We start from the raw sequence: 23,165 nt of genomic DNA, 5'->3' as shown, positions 1-23,165 counted from the left end.
GAATGTCGTACTACAAATGGGGCTGCAGTGAGCTAGCTGCTGTTATGTTATTCTTGAAAAACCTCTTTCCCTTCTCTTTCCTTCTGCACAGTGCGTATGATAATGGATCCATCACTATGTACTGTATTTTCCTTTCATGTACAGACCTTGACAGTTGACTGTTTTTACACATCAAATATGATGATCGTATCATGTATTTTCTTTCATCCCCAGCTGAGTGAATGAACGTGAACATGTGCATGCGCACATACAAAGTCATTCCACGTGTCCGTCAGTGTCCCCTAGCTCTCATTCAGAAAGTGTCACCCCCTCCTTGTTGTCTCTCTTTTACACATCTTATTTCCAGCATGCTGGCCCGGCGGACCCCTCTGCAGTTGTCGCCCTCTAACCCCCTTCCCCTGCGACGCTTGTGGCCAATGGGAAACAAGCGCATGGTGAGCAGGCACCAATCGGGAAACTTTTTCACGCATATAAAACTTTTGAGAGCAGTTTGCCAAGTTGCACATTCTGTCAGTCCGGGGCTCCTGGAGGAGAGCAACATCCCAAAGAGAGAGTGAGAGAGTGAGGGGGTAGAGTCAGTGTGAACGCAGGGGGGGGGGGGTTGCCACTTTTTGCTCCCAAACACCACACTTCAAGAAAGTGGTGGGTGAATTTCATTAAACTGTGCACTCGCAGCATCAGATGAGCTGATGTGAGTATCGCTAAGCATGTGCACTTTTAACATATTTTTGTGTCCCGAAGCCTCTCCGCTTCAGCCGGGATGGAGAACGCGCACACCAAAGAGCCAGAGGAGGTCCTGGCCAACTTCGGCGTCACCGAAGACAAGGGCCTGTCGCCTGAGCAGTTCAAGAAGAACCTGGACAAGTATGGCTACAACGGTGAGGGCGTGGGATGGATAGATGGATGGATGATAACAAGGATGGAGCATTGACTGTGGTTGAGCGGAAAGTGAAGGCCACAATGCTGCCACATTTTAATACAACATATTTAATGGCTAATTGATTGCGAATTTCAGAAGTACTTAACTCATTGTCTTACTGTTGTACATAATTGTAGGAGGACCATAACATGAGCAACTGAATATGTCAGTGTCAGTCCACTTATTAGATAAATGATAAATTGCAGTAAAATTGCTAAATAGTAATGTAGGTCTAATAATCTCAATAATCTCTCATTCCTCGCCCACAGAGCTGCCAGCGGAGGAGGGTGAGTCTGGCTTTCTGTCACCTAGCTTTAACCATCAGTGCCGTACGCTTACGCTTGCTTCCTACACGCGCTGACAAGCTACAGTCGTTCATTTAACACCTGCCTGTGGCTTCTTGCAAATCCATCAGACTGCATGCTCGCAAGCAAACAAGTTCATTGTTGGTATGACACATTGTTTTATAGTTTAACTAACAGATCAGTTCACTAACTGGTTGTTGGTGGATGCAAAATGCATGAGGGGTTGATCGACAAAATATTTTTTTAGTCAATTATAATGTGATCAAAGACAAGTCAAAGTCGATTAATCAACTTTTCATCAACAAACGTTTTTTGTCTATTTCACTTTTATTTGAAGCTCGACTTGCATGTTTTGCACTTGACTGTGCTACTGCTCTTTCACATGCTTGTAACGTGGCATAGTGCGACCGTATGGCGTATGCTGTACTGAGGCAAGTGTTACAACGCAGTGTTGTAAAGTGACACAAGTGTCATGATGTCGGTGTGTGTTGTATCATACAATTTCTATGACGAATACAGTTCTCATTATGTTAGCACGGTTGTTGTCCGTGCATTATTGGACGCAACATTCCCGTGATTCCGCTGGTACGAACATTTTAAAACTCACTGTGTTTAGAATAGGGGAAGCTATCAAGGCCAATTACTATTCTCAACCACAGTGCGCAGAATTTGTCTACTTTGTGGCTGTTTTTTTTTCATTGCTCAACAGAGCGTTGTAGTCCGGCGACGGCAGCAGACGAGCGAGTCGTAATTCCTCTGTAAATTGGCCGATTGGAAGATGACGTGCCAAAAACCCATGATTAGCGATTAGTCGACTTCAAGCTTTAAATGTAGATACGGAGAAATAAAGTTGACTCGTCAATTAGTTGACTAATCGATTCAACCCCTAAAATGCATGTGATGTAATTGAAGTCCTTCTGCAGGGCTAGGGCTTGATTATTCTGTATGTAACCTTCTGTATTTCTTCCAGGTAAGAGTATCTGGGAGTTGGTGGTCGAACAGTTTGAGGACCTCCTGGTCCGAATCTTACTGCTGGCCGCCTGCATCTCTTTTGTGAGTTTTATCACTTTTCTTTTCACTTTATAATAACAAATTGTTACATTTGTACTTGCTAAATGGGCTGAAAGAGGTTGACACAAGGGTGCTAGTGGTTCTGTTCTATATTTGACTAAATGTCACAGTATGACATCTATGTGTCATTGGACATTTTTAAAGGGTTACAGTTTATATTCTCTGATGCTATGATCAGAAGTGGTTTTGCTTGTCTTCCTTTAAATGTACTTCACCATTTAAAGAAACACAATCTGCAAGTGGAGTACATTCCCTTCATTTAAATGTACTTCACTATCTAAAGAAAGAAAATCCAGAAATATTTTTGATCATGCCATCTGCAAACTGAAAATGTGACCCATGTCCAATGTACAATTACACTTTAGTCTAGCTGACATCAAGGTGTGCCAAAATATAAATTGTTCTGAATTGTCTGCTTCCTTGAGAAAGCCGCTCTGAGCTTCAGCATGTCTAACCTCGGTAAACGCAGCCTATAGCTTGCAGTGTATAAATTATATTACCGTGCCCTCACTCTTATATAACCGAGGAACCCCTCCTCCCGCCTCGCTGTTGTTCTCTCCAACACAGTTTAGCAGAGGGAGGCTGCACACATTGTCTTAATCTCCCATCTCTGCCCTCTGCCCTACCTACACAGCTGTCATGATGGCCTTAGAAGGCCTGATGGTGCTGGTGTGTATGCATGCGTGTGAGAAAGAGAAAGGCAGGCTGAAAAAAAAACGTGGCTGTGTGTGTGTGTGTCTGTGGACATATGCATGGCCGGAGCTTTATTTTAAGAAATTCTCAAGCCAGGAAGAGAAACTGAATCCTTGGATAAAGGTCAGGGATGGAAGGAACGAGGGATGGTTTGCAGCAGCAGAAGATTGGGACCCAGGAGGGATGTGGGGATTGGGTTGCACAACACTATTGTTTGTTACGATGACAAACGGGAGCAATAGATTCGGAGTCGTGTATGGTTTCTAAAAGATAGAACAGTACTGGGAAAACACGGCCCCCCTATTCATACACATAGGAATGTCCTGCCGCTGCAATGTACTGACAGGCTTGGAATTTTCTGACGATCTACTGTCTTCGAAGGGAGGCAAGGTAAAGATAGGTGAAGCTACACAACAAGGTGAAGATGAACTTTTGGCAAGGGTGTGGGAAAAAAAGTACTGCTACCGAAGAAGGCGAATACAGTAACACAATATAGTAAAATGACAAGTTTGATTCTACCAAAGACGGGCGTGAGGACTCTTTTATGGCTACGAATTTGCTCCACTGGCCTGCAACTAATCTGTCTCAATGTCAACATGACAGTATTCCAAAACAGACCCGTGTGTAGTAACACGGAGCTGACATGCACAGGAGCGCACACGTGTTGGACCATCAGTGGCAAAGAGGAGCACAAGGACCAAAGAGGTTCCACATACAGTAAATTGATGTACTGTTAAAACAAAACATTTATACTGTAAAAAGGAAGGAATCAGAAATAACACATACATTAGGTAGTCGAGAACAATCTGCATACAAAATGATTGATTGGCACTCTCAAAGATGATTTGAATACAGTATGTTTATTCGCAGTGCTATTCTACTCCAATGAAAACTACAACTAATGTTATTTAACACCCGTTTGAGAGGGTCAATTATTATTGCTGTTCAGGACAGGCTCTCGAACAGGTGCACCTAAATATTGTGAATGTAGTTAATATTATAGCAAAGCTTACCTAATAAAAATGAAAATAAGCGATAAAAATGCCCACATTTTTTGCATTAACATCCCCAAACAGTTACAAATTATGATTATTTCTTGACAATAGGTGGCTTTGACTGTTTAGTATATAGAAAGGTATCCTCTACGCGCAATGCACCGATGCCTAAAAATAAGAGTCTTCCTACAAAATCAACTTTTAGAGCTTAATTGGTGAACTGTGTTGGGTACCAAGTGCATCATTGGATCATTTAGAAAGCAAATATAAGCTAGCGTATCTCACTTTTTCTGCTTGGACTTAAATGTATGAAGGAAACGGAAATTCAGTGAACTTGAACTGTGTTTCTGTCTCTTAGGTACTGGCTTGGTTCGAGGAAGGTGAGGAAACAGTCACAGCCTTTGTTGAGCCTTTTGTCATCCTCCTCATCCTCATTGCCAACGCCGTCGTTGGCGTGTGGCAGGTCAGTGACTCACAAAAACACACACACCAACAATCGCAGTCTCAAGGACACATACTGTACCTGCCCCCCCAAGGCCGTCTTGTTACACTCACCTAAATAGACTTGTATTCTTAGAAACAGTCACACATAATAAATTAGAAGAGCAGCGTGTTCAGGTCGCAGTCCTTTTGTCCTTTGCGGCCTGCTCCTTCCAGAGCCGCGGCGAGAGCTTAAAGTTCATGTGAAGCCAGAATGAGCGGCATGACATCAGAAAAGCGGCAAGGGGGTGGGTGGGGGGCGAAATGTTAAGCCAAGCTTGGAGAGGTGCAGAGGGGTACGAGGTGTGGAGGCTTGGGAAGAGTTAACACCGGCATGCCTTAAAGACTCTATACCACGCACGTAAAAATGCCTAGAGAAGAATGACCACATTATCGTCCATGTTTACATGCAAAGTTTGACGGAGGAGGGGAGGGCATCAACACTGTGGCAGTCATTTGGAAACTATGTGGATTCACACATAGGGGGTATGAGAATGGAGTGGAAGAGGGCTTTACACTTTGAGGCAATGGCAGGAGCGGGGTGTCAACTCCTGTTTGTGTTAATGTACATAGTGTTGCATGTGAAAAAATATTTGCCCCCTTCCTGATTTCTGATGCTCTTTTTTTTTTTGCATATTTATCTCACTTATACATTTAGGATCATCAATCAAATTTTAATATTTCACAATACAACCCATGGAAATACAACATGCAGTTCCTGAATGACAATGTTATTTCGGGAGTAAAAAAATCTAAAGTTATCTGGCCATTTGTGGAAAAATTAAGTGTTCAATTTCACTGGGCACACCCAGACCTGATTACCACCAGATTTGTTGATGTCAGACAAGTAGGCTATACGATCTCAAAAAGAAATGTATCATGCCACGAGACACAAAGTGAAGAAAAGGGGAAAAGGTTACAAAGCCAGTTCCAAGGCTTTGTGACTCCAGCGAACCATGGTCCGAGGCATTAACCACAAATGGGGAAAACAAGGAACAGCGGCAAACCTTCCCAGAAGTGGTCAGCCAATCAAAATTACTTCAACTCATCTAGGAGGTCACAAAAGAACTCTGAATGCAATACAAAGAACTGCAAGCTGCACCGGCCACTCAACAGCATGAAAGACACTGGGCAAAAATGGTATCCTTGGGAACCAAGGCGAAAACCACTGCTGACAAAAGACAACACAAATGCTCAAAAAACATCTTGACAATCACTTTTTAGGTTCAGGCGTAATTACTTTTTCATGCACAGTCAGATAGGTTTGGATTTTTTCCCCCACTAATAAATAAAATCATTTAGAAACTGTGTCTTATATTTACTTGGCTTGTCCTTGTTACATAATATGCAAAAAGAATAATTTTTCACAGGTCTTTGATAATTAAAGATGCATGCAGCAATGAATATGCCCTCACAGCCCCGTTTTTTCTTGGTAAATCCTCAAAATGATAAAACTATGTTGCCATGATCCACTCACATTAGATGGTGTAGGCTAAAACCTTTGTAATTTAGTGTTGCCCGTCTATCGAGTATATCCGGTTATATTTGGGTCTCATTTAGACGAATATCCTAGTAGCCCTGAAATTCAGCCCAAATGGCTCATTCAAACCAACATTATTATTACTTATTACACCTGAAAGCCCAATATTCCCTCACTTTTTATATAGTATATTACAATACTATACTATATTACTATAACGTCCGCCACCGGCGCCGTCAACCTGCAGGGCGCCTGTGGAAATCCAGCTACTGTGGGTCGAAGAAGAAGAAGAGGTAGAAAGCGGGTTCTTCGGCAGAAAGAGAAGATGAAAGCACAGAGCCTAGAACTGAATGTGGGGACTTTGAATATTGGGACTGTGACAGGAAAATCTCAGAGTTGGTTGACATGATGATGAGGAGAAAGGTTGATATATTGTGTCTCCAGGAGACCAGGTGGAAAGGCAGTAAGGCTAGAAGTTTAGGGGCAGGGTTTAAATTATTTTTCCTTGGTGTAGATGGGAAGAGAAATGGAGTCAGGGTTATTTTAAAAGAAAAGTTGGCTAAGAAAGTCTTGGAGGTGAAAAGAGTATCAGATCGAGTGATGAGGCTGAAACTTGAAATTGAGGGTGTTATGTATAATGTGATTAGTGGCTATGCACCACAGGTAGGATGTGGCCTAGAGGTGAAAGAGAAATTCTGGATGGAGCTAAACGAAATAGTTCTGAGCATCCCAGACAGAGAGAGAGTCGTGATTGGTGCAGATTGTAATGGACATAGAAGGAAATAGGGGTGATGAAGAAGTGATGGATAAGTACGGCATCCAGGAAAGGAACTTGGAGGGACAGATGTTGGTAGACTTTGCAAAAAGGATGCAAATGGCTGTAGTGAACACTTTTTTCCAGAAGAGGCAGGAACATAGGGTGACCTATACAAGTGGACGTAGGAGCACGCAGGTGAATTATATCTTGTGCAGACGATGTAATCTGAAGGAGTTTACCGACTGTAAGGTTGTGGTAGGGGAGAGTGTGCCTAGACAGCATAGGATGGTGGTGTGTAAGATGACTCCTGTAGTGGGGAGGAAGATTAGGAAAACAAAGGCAGAGCAGAGAACCATGTGGTGGAAGCTGAGACAGGACAAGTGTTGTGCAGCTTTTCGGGAAGAGGTAAGACAGGCTCTCGGTGGACAGGAGGAGCTTCCAAAAGACTGGACCACTGCAGAAAAGGTGATCAGAGTGGCAGGCAGGAGAGTACTTGGTGTATCTTCTGGCAGAAAAGGAGAGAAGGAGACTTGGTGGTGGAACCTCACAGTACAGGAAATCATACAAGGAAAAAGGTTAGCAAAGAAGAAGTGGGACACTGAGAGGACCGAGGAGAGGCGAAAGGAATACATTGAGATGTGACACAGGGCAAAGGTAGCGGTGGAAATATGTTGACTGGTGCCAGTAGTGTGCTAGATAGATGGAAAGAATACTTTGAGGAGTTGATGAATGAGGAAAATGAGAGAGAAGGGAGAGTATAAGAAGCAAGTGTGTTGGACCAGGAAGTGGCAATGATTAGTAAGGGGGAAGTTAGAAACACATTAAAGAGGATGAAAAATGGAAAGACAGTTGGTCCTGATGACATTCCTGTGGAGTTATGGAATCATCTAGGAGAGAGGGTTTTTTGACCAGCTTGTTCAATAGAATTGATGCCTGAGGAATGGAGGAAAAGTGTGTTGGTCCCCATTTTTAAGAACAAGGGTGATGTGCAGAGCTGTTGTAACTATAGAGGAATAAAGTTGATCAGCCACAGAATGAAGTTGTGGGAAAGAGTAGTGGAGGCTAGACTCAGGACAGAAGTGAGTATTTGCGAGCAACAGTATGGTTTCATGCCTAGAAAGAGTACCACAGATGCATTATTTGCCTTGAGGATGTTGATGGAAAAGTACAGAGAAGGTCAGAAGGAGCTACATTGTGTCTATGTAGATCTAGAGAAAGCCTATGACAGAGTACCCAGAGAGGAACTGTGGTACTGCATGCGGAAGTCTGCAGTGGCAGAGAAGTATGTTAAAATAATACAGGACATGTACGAGGCCAGCAGAACATGGTAAGGTGTGCTGTAGGTGTGACAGACGAAATTTAAGATGGAGGTGGGACTGCATCAGGGATCAGCCCTGAGGCCCTTCCTGTTTGCAGTGGTGATGGATAGGCTGACAGATGAGATTAGAATGGAATCCCTGTGGACCACGATGTTTGCAGATGACAGACATTGTGATCTGCAGTGAAAGCACGGATCAGGTGGAGGAACAGTTAGAAAGATGGAGGCATGCACTGGAAAGCAGAGGAATGAAGATTAGCCGAAGTAAAACAGAATATATGTGCATGAATGAGAGGGGTGCTGGGGGAAGAGTGAGGCTACAGGGAGAAGAGATAGCAAGGGTGGAGGATCTTAAATACTTGGGGTCAACCGTAACAGCAATGGTGAGTGTGGTCAGGAAGTGAAGAAACGGGTCCAAGCAGGTTGTAACGGGTGGAGGAAGGTGTCAGGTGTGTTATGCGACAGAAGAGTCTCTCCTAGGATGAAGAGCAAAGTTTATAAAACAGTGGTGAGGCCAGCCATGATGTACGGATTAGTGGCACTGAAGAGACAACAGGAAGCAGAGCTGGAGGTGGCGGAAATGAAGATGTTGAGGTTCGCTCTCGGAGTGACCAGGTTGGATAAAATTAGAAATTAGCTCATCAGAGGGACAGCCAAGGTTCGATGTTTTAGAAACAAAGTTAGAGAGAGCAGACTTCGATGGTTTGGACACGTCCAGAGGAGAAGAGAGCTAGAGGAAGACCAAAGAGAAGGTTGATGGATGTCGTGAGGGGAGACATGAGGGCAGTTGGTGTTCGAGACGAGGATGCAGGAGATAGGCTTACATGGAAAAGGATGACGCACTGTGGCGACCCCTAAAGGGACAAGCCAAAAGAAAAGAAGATACAATATTACTATAATGATGACAGAATTTTTTTCCATAGGAGCGCAACGCAGAGAGCGCCATTGAGGCTCTGAAGGAATATGAGCCTGAGATGGGTAAAGTTTACCGGGCGGACAGGAAGAGTGTGCAGAGAATCAAGGCCAGGGAAATCGTTCCTGGTGACGTAGTGGAGGTCTCTGGTAAGGTCCCCTACTGTAACCTGTTGTATTTCTTCAGAATCCTACCAAAGGTCTTTTTCTGCAGGTGACTGACACACTTTCTTACAACCTCAATTCCAATGAAGTTGGGACGTTGTGTTAAACATAAATAAAAACAGAATACAATGATTTGCAAATCATGTTGAACCTATATTTAATTGAATACACTACTAAGACAAGATATTTAATGTTCAAACTGATAAACGTAATTGTTTTTAGCAAATAATCATTAACTTAGAATTTTTATGGCTGCAACAAGTTCCAAAAAAGCTGGGAAAGGTGGCAAAAAAGACGACATAAAGTTGAGGAATGCTCATCAAACACCTGTTTGGAACATCTCACAGGTGAACAGGCTAATTGGGAACAGGTGGGTACCACGATTGGGTATAAAAGGAGCTTCCCTGAATTGCTCAGTCATTCACAAGCAAAGATGGGGCGAGGTTCACCTCTTTGCGAACAAGTGTGTGAGAAAATAGTCGAACGGTTTAAAGACAATGTTCCTCAACGTACAATTGCAAGGAGTTTAAGGATTTCATGATCTACGGTCCATAATATCATCAAAAGGTTCAGAGAATCTGGAGCAAACACTGCATATAAGCGGCAAGGCCGAAAACCAACATTGAATGCCCGTGACCTTCAATCCCTCAGGCGGCACTGCATCAAAAACCAACATCAATGTGTAAAGGATATCACCACATGGGCTCAGAAACACTTCAGAAAACCATTGTCAGTAAATGCAGTTCGGTGCTACATCTGTAAGTGCAACTTGAAACTCTACTATGCAACGCAAAAGCCATTTATCAACAACACCCAGAAACGCCGCTAGCTTCTCTTGGCCCGAGCTCATCTAAGATGGACTGATGCAAAGTGGAAAAGTGTTCTGTGGTCCGACGAGTCCGCATTTCAAATTGTTTTTGGAAATTGTGGAGGTCGTGTCCTCCTGGCCAAAGAGGAATCATTCGGACTGTTATGGACGCAAAGTTCAAAAGCCAGCATCTGTGATGGTATGGGGCTGTGTTAGTGCCAATGGCATGGGTAACTTACACATCTGTGAAGGCACCATTAATGCTGAAAGGTACATACAGGTTTTGGAGAAACATATGCTACCATCCAAGCAAAGTCTTTTTCATGGACACCCCTGCTTATTTCAGCAAGACAATGCCAAACCACATTCTGCACGTTACAACAGCGTGGCTTTGTAGTAAAAGAGTGCGGGTACTAGACTGGTCTGCCTGCAGTCCAAACCTGTATCCAGTTGAAAATGTGTGGCACATTATGAAGCGTAAAATACAACAACGGAGACCCCGGACTGTTGAACAGATGAAGCTGCACATCAAGCAAGAATGGGAAAGAATTCCAGCTACAAAGCTTCAACAATTTGTGTCCTCAGTTCCTAATTGTTTATTGAATGTCGTTAAAAGAAAATGTAACACAGTGGTAAACATGACCTTATCCCAGCTTTTTTGGAACGTGTTGCAGCCATAATATTCTAAGTTATTGATTATTTTCTAAAAACAATAAAGTTTATCCGTATGAACATTAAATATCTTGTCTTTGTAGTGGATTCAATTAAATATAGGTTGAATATGATTTGCAAATAATTGTCTTCCGTTTTTATTTATGTTTAACACAACGTCCCAACTTCATTGGAATTGGGGTTGTAAATTAACCACTATTGCAAGTTATTTACAAACATTGTCTTTTGTTTTTTGTCTTTTGGTGAATTTTGTGGATGTGTTTGTAGTTGGTGACAAAGTACCAGCAGACATCAGGATTATCTCCATCAAATCCACAACTCTCCGTGTGGACCAGTCCATCCTCACTGGTAGGTGTTTTGTCACACACGGACACACTTTACAAGGAGGTGTTACTGATGCTGTGATCACCCTGTGTCTCCCAGGTGAGTCGGTGAGTGTGATCAAGCACACCGATGCCGTCCCGGACCTCCGAGCCGTCAACCAGGACAAAAAGAACATGTTGTTCTCTGTGAGTCTCTACTGCACACCACCTCAGATGTTTCACAATAACCTCTGGGAAAGGGCAGACAATGTGTTCTATATTACAGGCCAGTCAAATCAAAATGAAGAATGATAAATGATTAGAGTATAGAAACATTCTTATCCATCCATCTATTTTCTATGTTATTCCGCTTATTTTCATCATGGTCATGGGTGAGCTGGAGCCAAACACAGAGGACTTTGGAAACACCCTGGACATCAATCGCAAGACACATACAGTATTTAAAAACAGGCATTCACACACACATTTACACCTATAGACAATTTCGAGTTTTCAATTAACCTCAGTATGTTTTTGTTGGAGGAAGCCGGAGATCAAACCCAAATCTCAGACCTGAGAGGCAGACGTGAAAAACACTGGTCTACCATTCCGCCTGTCCATATCCATCCTAAATAAACCTGACTGACGTTTCTCCTGTTTTAACAAAACATTATCAAGGTCTAATTGCTGTTATGAAAGAATGCATGCCAGTAGGACCAAGCGTCGTTTACAAGCTGGCATTTTCACTTTCAGTATAGCTGGTTTCGCTCCTCAATTGGCCAGACATAAACATATCTACTTGATGGCTTGACAATATAGATTTAATTTTTTATTGCAATAAAATACAAGCATACTTGCATCTGCCTTGCAAGGTAAATGTGCCTGGATACTAATAATAAATAGCTCTGTAATAAATTCTGTATAAACACCTTAATCCACACTTCCACCTGGGCCCACTGCCACTCTTGTACAAAGTTTTATGGAAATCAGTTTTATATTACTACCGTGTACTGTCCTATTTACTGTTTTACTGTCAAAATGCCTGCTGTACAAAAGGTCATTAAAGTGGCTTAAAACCCTACTTAGGGCACCAACATCGCTGCTGGAAAAGCCACTGGTATCGCTGTGGCAACTGGTGTCTCCACTGAGATTGGGAAGATCCGTGACCAGATGGCTGCCACTGAGCAGGAGAAGACCCCTCTGCAACAGAAACTGGACGAGTTTGGGGAGCAGCTCTCCAAGGTGGGAGCCCCAAACAAGACATTAAACAATCAGGACAATAAGACAGATGGCCAATGAATGTTCTACAAATTGCAATGGCTGATCCGTTTTGCGTTCCTCTGCCTTCTCCAGGTCATTTCCCTGATCTGTGTGGCTGTGTGGATCATCAATATTGGCCATTTTAATGACCCAGTCCATGGTGGCTCCTGGTTCCGTGGTGCAATCTACTATTTCAAGATTGCTGTGGCTTTAGCTGTGGCTGCCATCCCTGAAGGTAAGCCCCAGAAATTATATTTGCTTGCCCATAAAGATTATCATATCTAAAATTCAACTCAAGCAGCTTGTACATATGAGACCTTAACTGTTGACCTATTGAATACTAAATGTGGGCCCCCACTTTTACATGATGTGAGAGATGTAACAGTACTATACAAAGCTAAGGTGCAATGTGTTGGCTTGCACATTACTTATTTATGTTTGAAGTCCAACATTGAGGAAAAATACAAGCAATGTGCTTCAACACAACTTTACTTTGAACACCCATTCAGGAGACAGAACCGATAGATTTAGGTGCAACATCAGTGACCTCTTGTATTACAAATGTTCTTGACAAATGAACACACTAAAAATAGACTGCCAAGAAGAGTGTTGTAGCTAGAAAGACGAGACCAATATGTACTTCCTGCCTCTGACCATCCTAGGTCTACCTGCCGTCATCACCACCTGTCTGGCTCTGGGAACACGCCGCATGGCCAAAAAGAATGCCATCGTCAGAAGCCTGCCTTCTGTGGAGACCCTGGGGTGCACCTCAGTCATCTGCTCTGACAAAACCGGTACCCTCACCACCAACCAGATGTGTGTGACCAAAGTAGGTTGAAACACGTCCTAATCTCGTACAGTAGAAGAAGAATATAAATTTCTAGAGATTTGATGCAAAACTGTTCCCTCATAGATGTTCATTATTGATAAAGTGGATGATGACAATGTCACTCTTGGTCAATTTGACATCTCTGGCTCAAAGTACACCCCTGAGGGAGAAGTGTAAGTGTATACATGTACACATAAGGTTTAAAATTATAGTTCTTGAACGGTACAAAACTAAATTTGTTCAATCTCTTTAGTACAAGGAGGGGCATGAGTGTAAAATGTGGCCAGTATGATGGACTGGTTGAGTTGGCAACCATCTGCGCTCTTTGCAATGACTCCTCACTGGACTACAACGAGGTCGGTAGAGTGCTTAAGAAACAACAACTGCAGGAAATTACAAATCAAACAATTTAAAATCATTTTTGCTCCTTTGCAGTCAAAGGGAATTTATGAGAAAGTGGGTGAGGCCACTGAAACAGCTCTGAGCTGCTTGGTGGAGAAGATGAACGTGTTCAACACTGAAGTGCGTAGCCTGTCCAAGGTGGAACGAGCCAATGCTTGCTGCAGTGTAAGTCCACAAAAATCTCTCAGTTTGAAATGAATCAGTTCAATGACACGTAAAAACATCCAGGAATATTGAGGGACCTTTCATTTTCTACTTTTCTCTGACAGGTGATTAAGCAACTAATGAAGAAAGAGTTCACACTGGAGTTCTCCAGAGATAGGAAGTCCATGTCAGTTTACTGTTCTCCAGCAAAGTCTGGAAAAGCCCCAGTAGGAAACAAGATGTTTGTCAAAGTGAGAAACATATAGAACACAGAAAAAACTAATACAGCTTCGATTCTGAAAAGGCTAAAGTTTTGTTTGGTGTAGAAGCTGATCAAATCAAATGTATGTTTACCTCACCTCTTATGAGACACAGCAAAATGATGCTACTGTACATTGTAAATGTGTTACCAGGGTGCCCCAGAAGGTGTGATTGAACGTTGTTCATACGTTCGCGTGGGCACTACTCGTCTTCCCTTGACTGGGCCGGTCAAAGATCACATCATGGCAGTAATCAAGGAGTGGGGCACCGGGCGCGACACCCTCCGTTGTTTGGCACTGGCCACCTGTGACTCTCCTCTAAGGAAGGAGGAAATGAACCTGGAGGACTCCACTAGGTTTGCAGAGTATGAGGTGAGTGACAGGACAAAAAAATAAAAATACCTAATGTACTTTTAGGGACGCAATTGGGTTGTCACTGGGTTGATATCCTCAAAGGTACTACTTTTTTTTTTTTTTTTTTGAGATTTATGAGGTTAATCTGGGACCTTGGGTATCTGCAACCCCCATTCCAATGAAGTTGGGACATTGTGTTAAACATAAATAAAAACAGAATACAATGATTGGCAAATCATGTTCAACCTATATTTTATTGAATACACTACAAAGACAAGATATTTAATGTTCAAACTTATACTTTATTGTTTTTCGCAAATAATCATTAACTTAGAATTTTATGGCTGCAACACATTCCAAAAAAGCTGGGACAGGGTCATGTTTACCACTGTGTTACATCACCTTTTCTTTTAACAACATTCAATAAACGTTTGGGAACTGAGGACACTAATTGTTGAAGCTTTGTAGGTGGAATTCTTTCCCATTCTTGCTTGATGTACAGCTTCAGCTGTTCAACCGTCCGGGGTCTCTGTTGTCGTATTTTACGCTTCATAATGCGCCACACATGTTCAACGGGAGACAGGTCTGGACTCCAGGCAGGCCAGTCTAGTACCCGCACTCTTTTACTACGAAGCCACGCTGTTGTAACACGTGCAGAATGTGGTTTGGCATTGTCTTGCTGAAATAAGCAGGGGCGTCCATGAAAAAGACATTGCTTGGACGGCAGCATATCTTTCTCCAAAACCTGTATGTACCTTTCAGCATTAATGGTGCCTTCACAAATGTGTAAGTTACCCATGCCATTGGCATTAACACAGCCCTATACCATCACAGATCCTGGCTCTTGAACTTTGCGTCGATAACAGTCCGGATGGTTCTTTTCCTCTTTGGCCCAGAGGACACGACGTCCACAATTTCCAAAAACAATTTGAACTCGTCGGACCACAGAACACTTTTGCACTTTGCATCAGTGCATCTTAGATGAGCCGTCTGCGTTTCTGGGTGTTGTTAATAAATGGCTTTTGCTTTGCATAGTAGAGTTTTAAGTTGCACTTACGGATGTCGCGCCGAACTGTATTTACTGACATTGGTTTTCTGAAGTGTTCCTGAGCCCATGTGGTGATATCCTTTACACATTGATGTCGGTTTTTGATGCAGTGCCACCTGAGGGATCGAAGGTCACGGGCCTTCAATGTTGGTTTTCGGCCTTGCTGCTTACATGCAGTGATTTCTCCAGATTCTCTGAACCTTTTGATGATGAAATTGTAGATGATGAAATCCCTAAATTATACGTTGAGGAAAATTGTCCTTAAACTGTTCAACTATTTTCTCACACACTTGTTCACAAAGAGGTGAACCTCACCCCATCTTTTGCTTGTGAATGACTGAGCAATTCAGGGAAGCTCCTTTTATACCCAATCATGGCACCCACCTGTTCACCTGTGGGATGTTCAAAACAGGTGTTTGATGAGCATTCCTCAAGTTTCTCAGTCTTTTTGCCACCTGTACCAGCTTTTTTGGAACGTGTTGCAGCCATAAAATTCTAAGTTAATGATTATTTGCTAAAAACAATAAGGTTTATCAGTTTGAACATTAAGTATATTTTCTTTGTAGTGTATTCATGAACATGATTTGCAAATCATTGTATTCTGTTTTTATTTATGTTTAACACAACGTCCCAACTTAATTGGAATTGGGGTTGTAATTTCGTGCCATATCGTGTGTAAATGTGTGTTGTTATGACCATAAAACTCCTCCTTTTGTACCTTTGACACCTGACTTTTACAGATTTAGAACATATTGTACCTAATTTCCAGCTTTTTGTATACAGAAGTCTACTTATTTTGTAGCCTTAAGCTACCACCAGCTGTTCCTTTTGTATTAGAATGATGTTTACAGACTTAGAAAATACATACATCCATGTGACCTAGGAAAGGGCAATAACTGTACAAGCTGATAATTAGCTCCAATGGAGCCAATTTGTGCAAAATGTAGATGTAAGGACAGAAAATGACTACTACTGAACCCAGATACTTTCAGAAAAATTACATTTTATCTGACATCTGGGTTGTATCTGGGGTGGAGGCCCAATATTACTTTATATTGTACTGAAGGCAGTCCTACTGGATCGCAGTGAGCGACAGTCTACCCAAGTTGAATAATTTTTAAGGTAAGCACTGCGAGGCGCCACTTAATATTTCTGTATTTTTGTCATCAGACTAACTTGACCTTTGTGGGCTGTGTTGGTATGCTTGACCCTCCGCGTAAGGAAGTCATGAGCTCCATCGAGCTATGCAGAGCTGCGGGCATTCGGGTCATTATGATCACCGGTCAGTAGTCCACAGGCTCTGCCTTAACTTGAAACTTGAGAAAAAAAAATAAATCAAGACAAGGCCAGTTATTCTATTTTTGTCTCCCCAGGTGACAACAAGGGCACGGCAGTGGCAATCTGTCGCCGCATCGGCATCTTCTCTGAGGATGAGGACGTCACCAGCAAGGCCTTCACCGGTCGTGAGTTTGATGACCTGTCTTCTTATGACCAGAAGAACGCAGTCCGTAAGGCTTGTTGCTTTGCCAGGGTGGAACCGTCCCACAAATCGAAAATTGTTGAGTTCCTCCAAGGCTTTGATGAGATCACTGCCATGGTGATGAGACCAACATTCCCTGAACTCAACATGGAATAATCTTTCCAATTGATCCATGGAGAAAATTTCCCACTAACATCCCTTCTATCTACACTTCCTCCATATTTAACAGACCGGTGACGGAGTGAATGATGCCCCTGCCTTGAAGAAGGCGGAGATTGGCATCGCCATGGGCTCTGGCACTGCCGTTGCCAAGTCTGCCTCTGAGATGGTCCTGGCTGATGACAACTTTTCTTCTATCGTATCCGCTGTCGAGGAGGGCAGAGCTATTTACAACAACATGAAGCAGTTCATCCGCTACCTCATCTCGTCCAACGTAGGCGAGGTTGTCTGGTAAGTACTTGATGGTCATCATCGTTTTGGGGACTATAAGGATGATATATGACTTGAAAAAATATTGAGTTCAAAAGTAACGAAGATACAGCTACTCAAATCCTTTCTCATTTTGAGTTAAAGCAAAGCAGTAGGCTAACACAAAAACCAAGAGTGAAGCAGTTACGTGTAATTGCACCAGTATTCATACTTTGACAAGAAAGAAAATGTTCAAACTAACTTGTTCCCATATTTTTCAGTATCTTTCTGACTGCAGCCTTGGGCCTACCTGAGGCGCTGATTCCAGTTCAGCTGCTTTGGGTCAACCTTGTGACTGACGGGCTTCCTGCCACCGCTTTGGGCTTTAACCCTCCAGACCTGGATATCATGGGGAAAGCCCCTCGATCGCCCAAAGAGCCCTTGATCTCTGGTTGGCTCTTCTTCAGATATCTAGCCATCGGAGGTACAAAATACTTTAGTTCCACTTGCTTCCTCTGGGAAAAAGCATTTCTGTGATTAGTACCACATGAAATGTATTTGTAGAAGACCACAGTGTATCCACCAGCCATCCTCTAATTGTTCATGGGACTGTATTGACCTTTAAAGAAAGTTGGGTTCTAATAATAAGATCAGCCCAAATTGAAATGTCAACTTCAAAATTGAAGTGAGGGGCCCAACAGTGAGATGTTAAATCTGAAGATGATCCAAAATCTCTGTAATGGGGGATATGACAGACTGACATCAATGAATCCTCCGGGTTCCACTGGTTGGACACAATTCAGAGCTAAGTTGAGAGAACAGTATTTAAATTCTTTATCCTTGTACCACAATATATCAACTGGTTTGTCCAAGTCTAGCAACTAAGTTTCCAAGGCACCTCCATTTATGCCTTTTCAAGCTAGACAATGCTGACACCAAGGTAACACCTCGTTCTTACCATTATCATGTCTGCAAAAAAAATCAAGCGTGTCTAATGCCACATTGAGCACATCAAATCTTTCGCAGGTTATGTTGGTGCTGCAACTGTCGCAGCAGCTGCCTGGTGGTTCCTGTATTGTGAGGAGGGCCCGTTAGTCTCCTTCAATCAGCTGGTTAGTATTTGATTACTGGGGAACATTCTATCTGAGGAAAATATAGTGCACCTTCTTCTACCCAACCCTTTGGTACAGACATATAGGAATCTGCCAAATAATGATAATGAATTGTTGTCGCCTTTCTCTTTAGTCACACTTCATGCAGTGCAGTGACGACAATGAGGACTTCGCTGGGATCCACTGTCATGTGTTTGAGGCTTCTCCTCCAATGACTATGGCTCTGTCCGTGCTGGTCACAATTGAGATGTGCAACGCTCTAAACAGGTGGGACTAATGAAACATTGACAAATCCAAGTGGAAAATAGTACAGTGTTCACCTGATTGCTGTTTTTGTGTTCCAGCCAAAGCCCTGTCCCATATAAAAGTAATTGCCTTGGCGACAATTTGTGGCACCTTGGTGTTAAGGAACTATGTTGAAGTGAGTTACGGAGCTTCATTTAGAAAAACGTAGTGCTTTGCCATCATTTTCTGGCATCTATAGGCAATTGTAAACCTTTTTAGGAGGTGACTTGCGGATTTCCGTATTCGTGACAGGGTTTGGTCCCTATCCCAAGCGAATAGCAGGGCATCAGTGTACATTCATATCATTCTTTTATTTCTTGCCGGAGGATTTTATGTCCATGTTCAGTACAATATCAAAATGCTGCAATCATTAACATATTAATCATTAAATTAAATTAGTATTTCTGTTGGAAATAACACCATTGTTTTTGGAAGGGCATAATTTCTGATACAACTATTTTTTTGGCTCCTATTAGATCGTGCGATTGCCGTTACATTTAACAGTTTTTCCCCCCCATGGAAAGCATCTAAACACCAGAACTTTATTATCATAATGTGTCTGTTTTGTTCATGTATATAATTTCTCAACACAATTTTTCCTCCTCTGTAAATTTGCATAGCATACAATTGTTGATTTTATTGATTTGATTTATTTATTATAAAATCTGTTTAAAAAATAGAAAAGTGCAGAATATGTTGACACTGGTCCAACACTATCATGGGTCAAGTGTAAATAAAGTTCATATATATATATATATATATATATATATGTATATATATATATATATGACATTTATTTACACTTTATATATTATATTATTATTTATGACACTTTTTATATATGGAAAGGTATACTTCTAGTATGTATCAACTGGGATCCAACTCCCTTTCTCTTTCTGCTCGCAGCTTGTCTGAGAACCAGTCCCTGATGCGCATGCCCCCTTGGAGCAACGTCTGGCTGGTAGCTGCCATGACCCTCTCCATGTCCCTTCACTTCATGATCATCTATGTGGACCCCCTGCCCGTGAGTCTGTCCTCCTGCTCTACTGCCTCTCTCTCTCTCTCCCTCCCACCTCTGTGTCCTCATTCATATTTCCATATCCTAAATAGTCCAAGAGGATGATGATGGACAAATTATTAAGTGAGGTGTGATTTAGCTTTACATGCCATCTGGCCAGTTGTAACTTTTGGCCTTTATGGTCTCCCCGTTCCTTCAGATACATTTTGAGGAGATCATGATTGTACTCAGATTGTGCACAGAACACAGTGTATTGTGAAAAGTAACATACTGTACATTGCTTTGTGTGACTAACCAATATGTACAATAATTTTGGTTTACAGTAAACATACTTTATGTGGCTTCTGTAGATGATCTTCAAGCTCACTCACTTGACTGTGGAGCAGTGGATTGTGGTATTAAAGCTTTCCTTTCCAGTGATTCTAATTGATGAGGTCCTCAAGTTTGTGGCTCGCACATATCTGGAGGGTAGGTCTATTTTTTTTAAATTTTCATTATGTTTGTATATTTTACACATTATTGAAAGAGAACAGAAGTACAGTAGTATGTCATTTTTAACAACAATATTTGGTGAATGGCGATGACTTAATTTGCTTGTTTCAATTGTCTTTTTCCCTATTCATAGTTAAATCAGAATGCATAAAAATGATTACCACCCAATTAATGTTAATGTATTAAAAACCCTTAACCTCTTTCTCCTTCCCTTTTAAACACTTCCTATGATTATATCTAATTTTCCTGTCCTTGAATGCATTTTTTAACTGTTCCGCTCTTACAATCCAGTCTAAACCTGCCTCCTCCTCCATGCCCCCATAACAAGACAAGGTATCGCCATTGATCCAAGGTTTCAGCATTTTTAGCATTATGCATGTCTTGAAAGTTTATCATTAGGTTTCATGTTAGTATTAAAGTCAGTGTTGTTGCTATGCATCGTGCATAGTACTGTGCAGTTGGCACTTATCTTTTTGAATTGCAATCTTGAAATGTCACCTAAGGTTATTAAAACTGCATTTAATTAATGCTTGTTGCACTGACTGCACAAATAATCAACCTTATTGTATTAAGCTAACAAGGTATTAAAACATTTTAATATTACCATTTTCTATTGCTATTGAAAAAGCATTAAGTATGATGGTTATGTTGGCCACCACCTTAGTGGTGGCGAGAATGGCCACCACTAAGGCACAACAACTGTGCTACTTAAGAAAAACATTTATGGGACTCAGATAAATACCTGTAATCTTAACAGTCTGTCATATTTGTTGTCACTATAAAGGAATGAGGACTTTGGAGAGACCATAACTTCTCAACTAGTGCAATCGTGAGGTTTACGTTTGAATGCATCGGCCGCACTGGAAGTTGATGATATTTCTCATGTTAGCATTAGCTATAGCATTGAGGCCAAAGTGCAAATGTGCAGCTTCAGAGAGCCTTGAACTATGACAATAGCATCTTGTTTACGAGGGCTGGGCATAATAATTGATTCACCGATAAAATGATCACTAAGAAATTAATCAGCCAAGTGCAATTGATTGTTGATTCATATTGTATTGAACCAACTGAGGTAAAATGGAGTGCACTACTTGGTTGCTACCAGCAAATATCGTGTTGATGCAGTATAACAAACAGTGGATATTAAAAAGTCGACACAACCCTGTTCAATTGCCAGGCGCTTGTGATATAAGAAATAGACCAAGATAAATCATTTCAAAACTTTTTGCAACTTTTTTCTGTGAATACAACATTAAATCTTTCCGAGAGAGGAAGTAAAAGCAAACAACTGAGATAATGTGGTTGCACAAGTGTGCACACCCTCCCACAAATGGGATGTGGCTGTGTTCATAATCAATCACATTCAAACATATTTTAAAAGGGAGTCAGCCCCCATTTAAAGTGCCCTCTGATTAACACCAAATAAAGTTCAGATGTTCTAATGTTTTTTTAGTTTCTTGCACAAGCCGGAAGGTTTTGTACAAACATTGACTGTTATTTGGAACTGCTCAGAATTCCCTCTACCTTGACTAAGGCCCGAGTTCCAGCTGAAGAAAAAGAGCCCCAAAGCATAATTCTGCCAGCGCCGTGCTCACTGTAGTTATGGTGTTCTTTTAGAGATGAGCAGTGTGCGTTTGCACCAAACATACCTTTTGGATTTATGGTCAAAAAGTTCAACACTGTTCTAAAAAATCACCACATTTTCCCACGTGTGTAATGTCTTAGTCTTTAGAAGATAAGGCTTCCCACCCAATCCCCATAGGCCATACATATAAAGAAGACAGGTGTTTTTTGTCACATGTACTAATCAGCCAGTACTTAATAATAATTAATAAATTAAATAAATAATAATAAGCCAATAATTCCTGCAGCTTCTTCCCTGTTGCCGTCTGCCTCTTGATAGGCCTCCCTGTCCAGTTTTCTTCGTCTTTCCATCAATTTTGGATTGTTAGTAATGTCACTGTAATGCCATATTTTCACAACTTGATTATGAAGGTCTTCACTGAGTTCCATTGTATAGTTAATGTCTTGGGAATTCTTTTTTACCCTTCTCCTCACTGACACCTTTGAACAATAAGATCCCTTTGATCCTGTGGAAGTTGTCTGTGGACCATGGGTTGTGCTGTAAGATGTGACTACAAAAATAACAGGGAATGCTTACAAGAACATCTGAACAATATTTGGGGTTAATCAGAGGCACTTGAAATGGTGTCAGATGTGTGTTGACTCACATATAGATCATGTGTTTGAATGTGACTGGTTAATTCTGGACATAGCCACATTAATAAAAGGGTGAACAACCAGTTTATCTTAGTTATTTATTTTTACTTCCACTTTCGAAAATAAATTTTTTTCCACTTGAGTTGTACAAGTAGGTTATATTTATAAAATAAATAAATAAATAAATTTTTAAAAGGTGGAAAACATTTTCAAATTATTTTAAAACATGGCATTTGGACAGGGGCGTGTAGACTTTTTATAACCACTGCACATTCGGGGTCTGAAGAAGAACAACATTACGTCATCTATCAGAAGTTGAGCTACATCTACATCCATTTCCCAACAGACCTCGACAGGGCAAAATCCCTTCAGGCCACATTATTGCGCTCTGTACAAGATCCTCACAGAAACAGGAAATCAGAACATTTAGATTAGAGATTCTATCATGCTTTAATACAATTTTAAAAATTAAAAACATAGCTGATCAAGAAAATTTTGTCCAATGCCCATCCCTAATTCATTGCTCACATATAAGACGAATGTAAATGTTGTTGCATGGCAATGGGAATAGAGTTCTGTTTTGACTGTTTTCAACTGATGATCTTTTGTTTGCCAATGCAGGTAAAGTCTAACAACGAAGTGCAACAACGTTGAGCTGAGACCGAGCGAAAAAGAGTGGACAAAAGAGGCCAAGCGCTCCCACCGAAAGAGACAGAGAGCGTGTGCCAACAGTCACTTGGGGTGATCTGATAGAACAGAACATACATAAGCCATCTGAAAATACACCAAGCTGCAAAATATTTTTTTTTTTCTGTGTATGTACTGAAATTAATATATATGTCGGTGTTAATTATTATAATTATACAGTGTTCTATTCTTAAATAATAAAGATATTTAAAGAATGTTGGATAGTAGTGTTTAGTTTTTGTGTATTCATAATTATTTAAATTTTCTCATTGAGCAGGGAGAGGAAAAT

General features: G+C 41.4%; 1 protein-coding gene across 2 annotated transcripts; it reads left to right on the top strand.

Annotated features, from left to right (window-relative positions):
• Positions 1–496: 496 nt before the first annotated feature.
• On the top strand, positions 497–23,082 carry atp2a1 (ATPase sarcoplasmic/endoplasmic reticulum Ca2+ transporting 1). Of its 2 annotated transcripts, XM_061700575.1 has the most exons (25): positions 498–642; positions 742–878; positions 1,189–1,206; positions 2,195–2,277; positions 4,342–4,446; positions 8,942–9,080; positions 10,843–10,923; positions 10,999–11,084; positions 11,964–12,119; positions 12,231–12,372; positions 12,800–12,966; positions 13,051–13,139; positions 13,220–13,322; positions 13,402–13,533; positions 13,638–13,763; positions 13,926–14,144; positions 16,345–16,456; positions 16,548–16,771; positions 16,884–17,104; positions 17,344–17,546; positions 18,089–18,174; positions 18,308–18,441; positions 19,366–19,483; positions 19,828–19,945; positions 22,811–23,082. In XM_061700575.1, exons 2-25 carry the CDS (start codon positions 761–763, stop codon positions 22,819–22,821), a joined length of 2,991 nt encoding a protein of 996 aa, XP_061556559.1. In that variant the 5' UTR covers positions 498–642; positions 742–760; the 3' UTR covers positions 22,822–23,082. The 2 variants fall into 2 exon arrangements, with proteins under 2 accessions (XP_061556560.1, XP_061556559.1); XM_061700576.1 differs by lacking the exons at positions 19,828–19,945; positions 22,811–23,082 and adding an exon at positions 18,519–18,595 and having other exon boundaries at positions 497–642; positions 19,366–19,451.
• Positions 23,083–23,165: the final 83 nt, after the last annotated feature.

Source organism: Phycodurus eques, chromosome 16, assembly GCF_024500275.1.
Source record: "Phycodurus eques isolate BA_2022a chromosome 16, UOR_Pequ_1.1, whole genome shotgun sequence".
Classification (NCBI taxonomy): domain Eukaryota; kingdom Metazoa; phylum Chordata; class Actinopteri; order Syngnathiformes; family Syngnathidae; genus Phycodurus; species Phycodurus eques.
This window is presented reverse-complemented; position numbering and strand designations above follow the sequence as displayed.